At 35.7% G+C, this 12,555-nt stretch overlaps 1 protein-coding gene across 5 annotated transcripts in view; it reads right to left on the bottom strand.

The window, feature by feature from the left end:
• Positions 1 to 12,555, bottom strand: part of PDE4D (phosphodiesterase 4D) — a 533,887-nt gene that overhangs the window by 304,626 nt on the left and 216,706 nt on the right. Inside the window, exon 1 of one of the 5 annotated variants that reach the window (XM_059836727.1) lies at positions 9,016 to 9,354. The exons of the other annotated variants lie outside the window; for them this stretch is intronic. Within the exon in view, the coding sequence (XP_059692710.1) occupies positions 9,016 to 9,284 (269 nt within the window). The 5' untranslated portion in view covers positions 9,285 to 9,354. Of the gene's footprint in view, positions 1 to 9,015; positions 9,355 to 12,555 lie in introns of those variants that run through there. 5 annotated transcript variants of the gene reach the window in all.

The following is a 12,555-nucleotide window of genomic DNA, read 5'->3' as shown; positions in this document are numbered from 1 at the left end:
CTACTAGTAGCCTACAATAACTTTACTCCACTATCAGGAATACACCTGTTAAGCACTTGTCACAGTGAGATGATAACTGATAAGTTTTATGTTATAATAAGACTACTTAGTGAGTGTTGGTAAATTTGGTACACTGAAGAATACAAAAGATATGTGATCACTAAGAAAAATACAATCTAAAAAGTAAACAGGTAATAATTGAAACATTATATTACCATGAGTGTTTCTTCATTAAAAAAAATAAATAAATGAAATGTAGTATATCCTTCTTGTCTTATATTTCACCCTGTGCATGTAAATTTTACTTTTTTCTGATTAATTATGTATGCATCCTTTTTTAAACAACTGAATGCAGAGGTTTAGTGAAAATAAACCACTGAAGATAACAGATAGGAGATACTGAGTATTTACTAAGAAGGGAATATACAACTACCAGAAGAAAAGTTTTCTGCCAATATGAAACATTAGCCACACACTGTCATGTCCTCTTTGATGACAAAGAAGATAAGAGAGCTTTTTGAGGGTTTAGAAGATGAAAAGTCAACACACAACAGATTTACCAAGTTTACTATAAAGTACAATATAGTATAATACAATGTATAGTATAATAAAATATACTACACAGGATAGCAATAGAAATTTTACAAAGATTATTCCCTAAAACTCTGCAGTGAGAGCAGATGACAATATTAACAAGATTCTCTAGTGACCAAGATCAAACATTAGGAGTGAATGAATGACAGCTCTGGCAGCATCCCACCACAACAGAGGGACCACTGCATATACATCCCAAAGAACTTGAAGACAGACAACAATTCTAAACCTGAAAATTTCCCCCAGATCAGGACAGAAATCAGTCTTCTGCAAATGTTTCACTGCTTTTCCAAATAAAGTAAAAGTCTGATTGAGTAAAATTTGCTGGTTCCACTTAACTGTTGCTACTTAAAGTACTGGTAGCTTGACAGACAGAGATTATGAGACCCTTCTCCCAATCCTCTTTCTCACTTAAACGTTAATTTATCTATTGTTGAAACAAACTCTTGCAATTTTAAGCTCAGTGTTCTGGATGACGAATGGAAAAATTCATGTGCGGTACCAAATGAAACAGAAGAATAAAACGCCAAAAAGGTCATGATACAGAAAAATGTCACAAGACGGAAAAAAATGGAGTAATACCTACAAATCCCAAAGAAGATGAAGCTCTTCAAGAATGTATGAAAAAAAAAGCTAGCTCATTGTTAGACTGTGCTAAAAAAAAATTGTAGTATTTATTTCCATGACAAACACATCTAAAAATATTAATTACTACAAGAAATCAAAAAGAGAAATAAACTTCTGTATATTTTGTAACACATTGGAAACTTTAATGTTTTGTGTATGGATCTTATGAAATCTTTAAGGCCAAAGTACAGAAGACTTGAAACTCCAGATGGAGGGAATGGCTCACTTTGCAATACAAATTTAAGCTGTCATAAAACTTTGTGTCAAACTGCAAAAAAAAACCAAAAAACAAACAGGCAAAACCCATGGGATGGGTCAAGAACCAATAAACTTTTACCACTGATAAAATAGTAATTTACTCATGCAACGTGAAAACAAAAATAGCAAGATTGCAAACTGCAGCCAGAGTAATGCAGTAAGGAGCAATGTGGAAAACTGCTTGAGTGTGAGTGTAACAGGCTTGTGTTACACAGTAAACTAAAAAACTTGTAGCAAGCCTACTGAAACCTTTGCCATATTTTCAAAAAAAATTTAGAAAACTGATAATATCATATCACAAGAGTTCAATATTTAAAACCTTTACAGTTATGTATAATTGGTTCGATACAACTAGAGTAAGATATAATAAAAACTCTGGAGTTCAGTAGCATTTAAGCAAAGTGGTTTTAGGTTTTGAGATCAGTACTAAACAAAAGTAGAACTCCAAGAACTCTGTTTCACCGCTGCTAATTGTTTTAGAATTTCTCCCAAATTCAGTCTAACACAGGACATGCCATTAAAGACAATAGGTCAGAAAATAGCATGGTCCAGAAAATACCACTGATGAATTTCCAATTTTAAAAGGCAAGCAAGTCATAGGCAAGGAAAAAAGGCTCAGTCAAAATGGTTTGAGTATTTTCCACATGTTATTGTGAAAGAAAAGGAGAGATGCAACAGGTATTTTTATATATTACAATTCCTGTACTACCAAATCTAGTCAGCCAAATCTATCACTCTTTCACTCTGTTCTCCCTTGCTCAGTTATTTGTCCTGTACAATAAAAACTTAGAGTTTAATCTTTGATTGCTCACTGATCTTTCTGAAGTGGTTTTCAATTTCCTACCCAGACCTATAAGCTCTCTTTAACACAACTCTTATTTGAGAAAATGCATCTTTGCCATTTCTTTCTTTATGGAAATATTAACTTTTTCCCCATCTGTCTTTCTTTAGCTGTGGAGAAGCAGTATTATTTATCCACGGTAAATAAATTTGTTAATAGTTAATACCATTGTGAAGCTTTCTTAGCTTACCACAAACCATTCTGTAAAATAACAGAGAGCATTGTGTTCTCAAAGCTTATTCTTTTTACTGCCCTACTAACCTATGCATCCATACAAGCATGCACCTCCTAATGTAACAGAATTTCAAGAGTGGATATGTGGATTGAGTTGCCTTATACATGATGGTATATTTTATTTAAAGTGGTTCAAATATTTTTGTAGAAAAGGAGTGTGATAGCTCAGTCTAAAGTATGAAAAAAATGGAATAGAGTCCATTCTAATATGCCAGGTGTTACCTTGACTAAAACTTTATGCAATAAGAGTGATCTGATTTAGAAAGTGTGAATAAAGTTTATGTGAGAAAAAACAAGGAAGTAGTAGAATGTGGAAACCCAGGACACCAGGAATATTTCTCTGTCTGTTCTGGGGTGTCCTGAACCCCAGGAGAGCACTGGCTTTGACTGTTACTCATGGAGAAAATTTCCTAGACTTCAAGACAAACTAGAACAGACAAAAGTGTGAAATACGTTATAGAGAGTAGTGCAGGTGTTTCTCACTTGGGTGAGAAATTGAGGTTTGGGGATTTTTTGTATGTTCTGGATGGAAGCAAGATGGAGAGCACAGGTTGTTGTCCTGAGTTTCTTCTTCATGCTTCTTCTTCCTTCTTTTTCATGGGTTTGGGTGATGTTTTTTAAATGGGTAGAAAATTCCACATGGCAGGCTCTGTGGGATCAGTTATTGGGTTAAAAGGGGAAAAAATCTAGGTGTCCTCTCATAACTGGATAGTTTAGTCTTAAAAGACCTTGTAACAAGAGATTGTTAGCCATTTTGTGCATTCTAATGAAAAGCTGACAAACTCACAGTAATGAGACTGTTTTGCTGATAAGAAATAATAAACACTTGAGTCCAAACATGAACTACCATCTCAAGTGCCTTCAATCCAGACCCAGAAAAACCAATAGTAGAAGAAACAGAGATTTTTTTTAAAATTGAATGAGTACTAGTGGGATTACATAGGCATATATGAACTCTTTTGTCATATAATTATAGAATATGCTGAGTTGGAAGAGACCCAGCAGGAACATCAAGTCCAACTCCTGGTCATACAGAGGACAACCAAAGAGTCACACCATACACCTGAAAGTGTTATTTAAATGGAGATTTAACTCTTTCAGGCTTGGTCCTGTGATCAATGCACTGGGGAGCTTGTTCCAGTGCCCAACCACCCTCTGAACTATCAGGAAAACATTTTTCCCCGATATACAACTGAACCATGGCCCAGCTTCATGCCATTTCCTTGAGTTCTGTAACTGATCACAAGAACGAAGAGATCAGTACCTGCCCTTCCATTTTCCTTCACAAGGAAGTTGTAAATTGCAATGAGGTCTCCCCTCAGTCTCCTCCAGGCTGAATAAATCAAGTGACCTGAGGCACTCTTCACATTACTTCCCTTCCAGACCCTTCACCATCCTTGTGGCCTTCCTTTGGATGCTCTCTAATAGGTTGTTGTCTTTTTTTTTATTGTGGCACCCAAAACTGCCCCCCAGCACTCGAGGTGAGGTTGCCCCAGTGCAGAGCAGAGCAGGACAATCCCCTCCCTTGCCTGGCTGGTGATGCTGTCCCTGATGCCCCCAGACACGCTTGGCCCTCCTGGATGCACTGCTGGCTCATGTTCAACTTGCCATGGACCAGAGCCCCAGGGCCCTTTCCATGGCACTGCTGTCCAACCTCTCATTCTTCAGTCTACACACAGCCAGCATGGCCCTGTCTTGGGTGCAGAATCCATCACTTGCCCTTGTAAATCTACATCTTATTTGGTGCAACTCAGTAACTTGATGGTAAACATCAAGCAAGATGATGTTTATCATCTTCTTAAACTCTGTAAGAAGCCTCATCTCCATGCTGAACAACTCCTACTCTCCAAGCCTTTCCTCACAGGAGAAGTGTCCCATCCTTCTGATTTTTTTTTTTTTGTTTGTCCCTTCTCTAAACCTGCTTCAACAGGTTCATGTAATTCCTCTGCTGGGAACCCCAGAACTGTATGCAGTACTCCAGGTGGGGTCTCACCAGCATGGAGAAAATGACTAGAACCTCCGACATTCTGATGACCATGTTGCTTTGGATATTTGGTTTTCTGAAATAGTTATTCACTTACTATCTTGTATAGATATCTGCTTTGACGTTTCTTCCCTTTCAAATTACTTCCATATGCCAAAATGTAATTACTTTAGTTCCTAAAAAGTACAGAGTAGTGACAGAGAGGAAAACACAGGTATTAAAGATCTTTTAGCAAAATTTATACTGAAAGTTGGAAGAAAAGAGTAGTGATAAAAAAATATATTGATTCAGTGTGGTAGAGCTTCATTCTGGTTCCATGGTTGAAATGCACTGAACCAGGCCGTGTAGAATCACACCAAATTAAATAAGTTGGTCTTCTGCAATCTACCTATAGCTAATACTTGAGGATCTGTTGTTTTTTGTAATTAGCAGTAAAAGTGCATGAAAAGATATTGTGCAATAAAAAGAAAGACAAACCTGTTTTTATGGGTACACTTATGACAGTTACATTCCTGAAACTTAAAATGGCACACCTTGCCCATATCTATCTAAACTATTTCTAAGGCATCTATCGTTTTCATATCTGAATGCCAAAGTCAATGTAGAATATTTACTATGGGTGGGGACAAAGACTGACTAAATTCAGATAAAAGTACTCCGTTTAACTGAGCCCATACCTGTGTTATTAATTACATTAAATTCTTAGGTTTGGGGATATTTGTCTTAAAAAAAAGAGAACAAAGCCCTGAACATCAGGAAGTACTAAATGAACTCCATAAGAGCTGGAGAGGGAACAGTTATCAGAGGAACCCTCACACAGGACCTGTGAATAAACAAATCCACTTTATATGACTTAGAAGACAGGCATATATCACTAGCTGCTGTCTCTGAACACACACACACACCAAAAATCACAAAGGCAGCAAATAGACTGTCCAAACTTATATACAACACGGAAAAAAACAACAAGTTCATCATTTTGTATTGACTGAGAAGTATTAAGGCAGCAAACAAAAGTCAGAAAAAAAAACACATGTGTTCCATGACTTCGTCCTTTCAATTAAACAGATATAATTTAGTTGTTATGTTCCACTGACCTTACCATCCTGCTCCAAATATTTATCTTTCTTGCTTTTCCTCCCTTTACAGAAAGGAATTTTTCATAGAAAATTAAGGAAAGCTGACTTTCCACATGACTTAACTAAGAGTGTATGATTTAAAGTATCTAAACATCCTTCCACAGATTTTTGGACAGTGTGTGTGTGACGGATCACACATGCTGGATGTCCACACAGATGGGAGCTGACAGTCTCTTTCCCTCTCTCCTCACAAATCAAAGCATGCATGATTCCACCCTTGGCAGGACAGAGCTGTCAAGCCAAAAGGCACTGAGGTAATCAGCCCATTTTAAAAGCATTATGAAGAGCAAATCAAGACAATCCAGAAACTGATTTTGTCAAGTAGATACCAGAGGACTTAATTTATCTTGTCCAAGCCCAGCTGTAATATGTGCTGTGGCGGTAATATGTGTCACTATATTGGTGAGATCTTAAAGCAATATGAACAATTTCACAGTAATGCAAGACAGATTTGTGAGGAAATGGAAGTTAGGTTTGGGTAGAGTTTGCTTGAAATTCTGGCCACAAAACTTAAACACTTGTAGTTTCTGTGTTTTTTTCCTACAGATTGTAGACTGATATTGTTTACAAACTGAGAGGAATCCAGGCTAAAAGTTCAAGACAACTAGATTAATTTCAATTTTAGGCAGAACTAACATTCTCAAAAACTGAGGGATATTCAGCAATTTCTCCAACAAAAATCAAGGCCTTATGCACCTCTGCCACTTAAACCCTTCTATTTCAACTCTGAAGGCTGTACCTTTTCCTCTCTAAAATCCTTAAAGTAGCAGTTTATCTTTCAAGTGCTTGAATGATTCAGGGGTACAGCTAGAGAAGAATAAAAAAAAGGGAAGTAGAGAAGGACTTGTAAAATGACTGAAAGTGATAACCCAATTATTACTGTGAAAAGATAACGATCACGTGATAAAGAAAATGCATTTTGGTGTCAAAAGTTCTACAATCCAAGCCTTTAGAGAGGGTGAGCTACAGAATTTATGATAAAAAAGGGGGAGAAATGGATTGTCAGAGCAATTCATTAAACTCCCACTCACTTCTTGACTGTATGTGAATGCTGTTTCAGAACCTTGAAATCGGGGAGCTAGGTACAATCTAAATTAGGGGGTTTTAGCACTCTGGATCTGTGGTGGCTGTTTGGCATCACTGCAACACACAGCAGTATCTTTAGCATCACACATTTACTTCTTATGCTATCTATATACATAATCTAATCACCAGAAAAAAAAAATAATAACATAAAAAAATAAAATCAGGAACATTTTGCAAAGTCAGAATGGCTTACCAACTTACTGGTAGTTTGAGTAAGAGCATTAACATTTTTAACACCCGTATGAACAGTGCACTAAACAGAAAAGATGTATACACGAATTCAGCCACTTTTCTTAAATAACAAAACTGATAATATTAGGAAAATAAAGCAGACGTACTGATTACTACAGTGGGCCAAACTAACCCCAGAATGGATCCTTCATAGTATAACATTTTGAATTAAGGCCACAACTACTCCATTTTCAAATGCACCTTTTTCCTATAAGCCGTCTAAAGTGGATTATATGCACATGAAATTAAAATTACTATAGTGCCTATGTAGCTACAGGTCTATCATACAGCATCTCAGTTTTCTGACTAGATAACCAAGGGAGGACATATCAGTAACTAAAGATTTGATGGACTTTGGCAACAAATAAATTTTGTATGCCCTTTGTAAGCCCATGAGCTTGTAAGTCTGATCATGTATGTCATTGCTTTGTCACTTCAGAAAGAAAAAGAAGAAATATTGTTCTTTGCAGGTTCTCAGGTAATTCATTGTAACTTGCTGCTTGACTCTGTACTTCTCTACTCGCTGGAAAAAAACATTATTACCCTGATCAGCCCATCTCATAAATCATAACAATGAAGTATTGATTTCAGGTCCAGTATTTCATATATTTGGGAAAACCTCAAGTGTTTTCTACTCTCATCATGGCAAAAAAGGCATTCTACACTAAGAGTGAAAAAGGTATTCTACACCAGAGAAAGCGTATTTAAATAAAATTTCACTTTTTAATACTATGCAAGCCTGTGTTCTTTTATTGTCCTTTAGGCAGCCTGTTGCCTGCCTAAATATGTTTGTTAACTTCACATCTACCCCCTTTCTTTGTCTGTCATACGGGACTGCCTACACATGCATAATCACACACAATAATTTCCCTCTTTAAACGTTAGGAATTTTTTTTCATGTTTTCTAACATTGTAAGCCAGATCTGCCTGAATTACTTTTTCAACCTTCACATTCTTATGTATAGAATGTTTTATAAATTATTTAACACAGAACGGCAGTTGGGATTTATGCATAATTGTTGAAGAAACATTAAACATCCTGATTTCATTCAGTTTTCTATTTTACACATGCAATATCTGAACAGGTACATTGGTTTCAAAAAAGTATTCTTAAATTATAAAGTCATATGTTTTTCTTATGCTTTTCAGTGGTAAAATCATTATTTTATAAGAGAAATACTTTACATAAATACATACATACTAAAGATTTAAGCACACTAGTATTCAATGTGCAATGCACATACCAATCACATACCTATAGTGTAGATCTAATTTCAGACAAATGAAGATAAACTTAAAGAGCATATTCATTTGCTGCTTAGAATGCATGACTTGTTTTCTTTGAACATATGTCATCACCCTCCTTTCTTTATATTACATTTTGTTAGAGGAATAATGGGGTGGGGGGTGGGGGTAGGGGAGAACTCACAAGCAAAAAACCCAAACATCTCAGGACCCTCAATGCAAACACAAATGTGGTCTTGAGTTACATTAATCTCATATACAACATCTTTTGAAATAATTTTAAAAGTAATGAAATAATACTACTGTTTTACAGGAGATAGATGCAAAAAATGAGTGTCCTTTTTAGATTTGATCACAACCACATCTAAGAAGTGATCAAGTTACCAAAGAAATACTACTAGTGAATCATTTACCAAGGGCTTTCCTTACCATCTTTCCTGTTTTTCTAGCAACTGCTCTAATAAAAATCACTGCTTCACATGAAATATGCATTGCTATCATTCTTCTTTATCATACCCTTCTTAATTTGAGCACTGTTAAGATAAATAGACTTTTGTTATTCTGCTAAGAGGCTGAGGGGCCCAAAATTGTCAATTAAAAAAAAAACAGGCACATTAAAGAAAATAATTGCCAAGTCACTCTGGGCAGAACAATGCTCTATTTCAATCAGAGGGATTAACGCAGAGATCAAACCAAGAAACAGAAGCACAAACACCCCGGAGACAAATATTCTAGTAAAAAAATTAATATTTTATCTCAATCACCTCAGCACTTACCAGGTATGTGCCACAGTGAAACGACGCTGTTTTGGTATGTTGCTATTTAAAAACATCCTTCTCAAGAGCCTTGGAGAATTTCGGGGAGAAATAACTGGACACAGCCGGGGAGAAGCAGGTGAAGATTTTCGAGTTGTCCTGGACTTTTCATGCTGCAACAGGTTTTCCCTCAGGGTCTTCACAAGATCTTCATTTAGCCATGGATTTTGACTATGTGTATTATCCACTTCAGGAACAGGCAAATTGTCTGGACTTGTCTGCTGAGCCATGTTTCTCAAGTAACTTTGTTACTAAGGTCTAATACAATCAAATGCTGGCCTAACTGCTTAAAATATTTCCGTTCTAAATCAGTTCCCAAGAACTGTTCAGAGACCCTGCACTAGTTCAGCCTATTCTGTTTTCAACATGGTGTTGCCTGCCCTTAACGTCTTTCTATAGATAATGATCTACAAAGGAAAAAAGCAAGCTAACTCCTCCACAGAAACCGATTAAACATTACCACCCCTTTCACAGCCCTGCTGCCAAAGATCACTTCTGAGCTATCATAGCAAGTGAGCATGGGAGGAAGAAATTGCTTTAGCACAACCTTTATCAGAGCTGTAAAGCTGCCTGTTAAACTATCGTAACTAATGTGCTGCAGCTGCTTGAGTGACTTCTGGTTATGTACATAAAAAGTGCCGGAGGAGGGCTTAAACATCAGATGTGTTCTCCTTTTGTTTGATTATTCTTTCCTTTGCTTATTCCGGAACCTTCAGGGAGGTCGAGAGGAAGGGGGACTGCTGAACAATCTCTTCTGTTTTTTCAAGGATCTACCATGTTCTTCTTCATCCCCAGGAAAAAATTAAGATTCCAGATTATTACCTATTAAGCTAAAAAATGCTACAATTAAGTAGTGCAAAAGGGCTTAGTTTCTGCCTTCTCCTCCCTGCCCTCGAGTCAGTTCATCACAACCAGTTTTCAAATGCATTTAGGGAAGTCAGACACTTGCTACCTTATATTCTTCAGAAAAACAAACCTAACATTTAAGAGATGCACATAAAATAAGACTATGACAGCTACTAGTATGTGTTTAATGAGATAATCTTATTTTAGTATTTTCATAATAATATTACCACTGTTTGAACTAAGGAAATGCCTTTTTTCTATTCACAGCTGATGGGGAGACAAAATATCAAAAGCTATGCAAAGAGAACTTCAAGAAGATAAAAATGCTTACATTTATTGCTACTTGCCTTTATTGCTACTTGCATTTATTTGGTGAATGCATACAGCTAATAAATTTCATATTTATTTTCATGTAATTATGCAAAGAAGATGGTGCAATTTTATGATACAACAACACCTTTGTCAATCAAATCTGAGCCTTATACATTTTTACAGTTTGAATAAAATAACTAGCTTCATTTATTACAGAAGACAAAGATTTTATAAACATGTTAAACTGTGTTGATAACTCACTAATAGCTGATGATTAATAAAGGAAAGTAGGCGAAATTTTGCTTAAAGTTTTGTTTTACAGCAACAGTAACAACAACAGTCTTTTCAGTTATAACCATACTTCCTGTTCGTCCTACAGGAACAAAGAATCAATATTTTGTCAGAGATTTCTCTGTGAGAGATATCTTTTAAAAATCAGAACACTGATTTCATGTAATTTTTATTGTTGCAATATGTTGTTCCTCTTATGCTTTCTCTTAGAATTTCCTTTGTGAATAAGAATTTCCTTTGAAGCACACACAGTGTCTTGGCTTTCAGTGAGATGAAGGGCATTTACAATTGCATGACCAAGTGTGAAAGGCAAATACTGCTCCCTGTTTTGCAGCAAAATCAGAAATCCTGCAAAAGAAGCTTTCTCTCACAGTGGAGAGGAATCCCCTTTGTACTTAGCACTGAAGCCACAATTCCTGATGAAGATTATAAAGGGAACATCATGATGCTGACAGAAGTAGATGAGAGCAGCAGAGGAAAGGTCAGCTTACATTAAGAATGACATTGCTATCAGGTGTCAACCCCATTATGTAGACAAGTTTTAACTGTACTGCGTCATATGTGAAATTTGATAACAATGTACTTGCAAATTTAACTCAGTATTGAACAGCACTACAGAATGCAGAAATCACTGTGCATTATAGTTTTGTGTATTTTTCTAAGATTTTAGAGAAAATTTAATTATTATGTAAAAATTAACACTGACCAAATATAGAATAAAGCCCAGATATTACTAAAACTACAAAAAAAACCCTAAATTTTAAGCTGCTTCATTAAGAATAAAATTTAAACTGGAGATAAGGTGTTATTTTATAGACAGACAAAGAATTTTATTAAATCATAACTAACACATAACTACCACAAATGCTTTCACACTTTCTTGATCGGAAGAGTAGTACACACAGAACTGGTCTTCAACAAGTAGACAAAATAAGAGCATGATATATTGAAATGTTTTTAACTGTGAAGAACAAACATATCACCCTTTGTTAGACTGTTATTTTTTCTTCTTTAGTAAAAAACACTAGCAATTGCATAATAACTCCAAGTATTTCTTTTAGATAATGCAGTCTGTATAAGGAGAGTTATGTTATTTTATGCTATGAAATACTGCCATCTGATGTCTATTCCAAAGTATAGTCTTCAGACAACTGCAGTGGCTTTATAAAACTAGTTAAACTGACCCACTGGAGATCAACAGTCAGTGATGTCATTAAGACCATTAACATTATCATAGTACGCCTGGGATCATATTTTAAGGTGTTCTATGTTTCAAGGGTAATTATAGAAGAGGAAAGCCCATGGATCAGCAGTTTTATTACCCTTTTTCTCCAGCTAAGTCAACAAGGGCCATTGACACCTTGCATTACAGGTATTGAAAAGGGTTTGTTACATTTTCAAAGAGGTAAGACATCATGTACTTAGAACAGCAGGATAAATCCTTTTAACAGAAGAAGAGAACCAAGTCATTATTTGCATGAATAGCTAATGAAATGCTTTTCCTGACTGTGCTAGTAGGTTAAATTTCTGAACATAGATTAACCATGTCCCAGATACCTCATTCTGGCCCATCTTCCTCCTTCTTGTCCTCGAAGGAAAAAGAAAAGCTATAAAAAGTCTCAAGCATGCTCATAAATTTAAATTAAAGCCTGAGGACTGATTTTTATTATAGACTAGAAACATGAACAGTTTTCACTGTAATAAAAAGCAGAGATCTAACTTCCAGCAATATCAAATAAGCATTATGTGAGTTAGACAAAATGCTCAGGTTAAGAGTCAGTAATTGGGGGAAGATAAAGCAGAAAAATGGCAGTAGCATGAGGCATTTATGTAGGTACTAAAGACTTGAAAGAAAACTGTTCCATAAAGAAAAAAATAGCATTTCCCATTGATTAAAAAAAAAAAAAAGACAGCTAAGTACTTCTTTTTCTGTAAAGATTATTGAGAAACAGCCCTATTAGACTGTTTCAATAAAAACATCTCATTTTCTTACAGAGATCACCAAAATTATTAACAAAACTTTGAAAATATTTTTTTCCTCAAAAAAGTATT

Source organism: Haemorhous mexicanus, chromosome Z (assembly GCF_027477595.1).
Source record: "Haemorhous mexicanus isolate bHaeMex1 chromosome Z, bHaeMex1.pri, whole genome shotgun sequence".
Taxonomy (NCBI): Eukaryota; Metazoa; Chordata; class Aves; order Passeriformes; family Fringillidae; genus Haemorhous; species Haemorhous mexicanus.
This window is presented reverse-complemented; position numbering and strand designations above follow the sequence as displayed.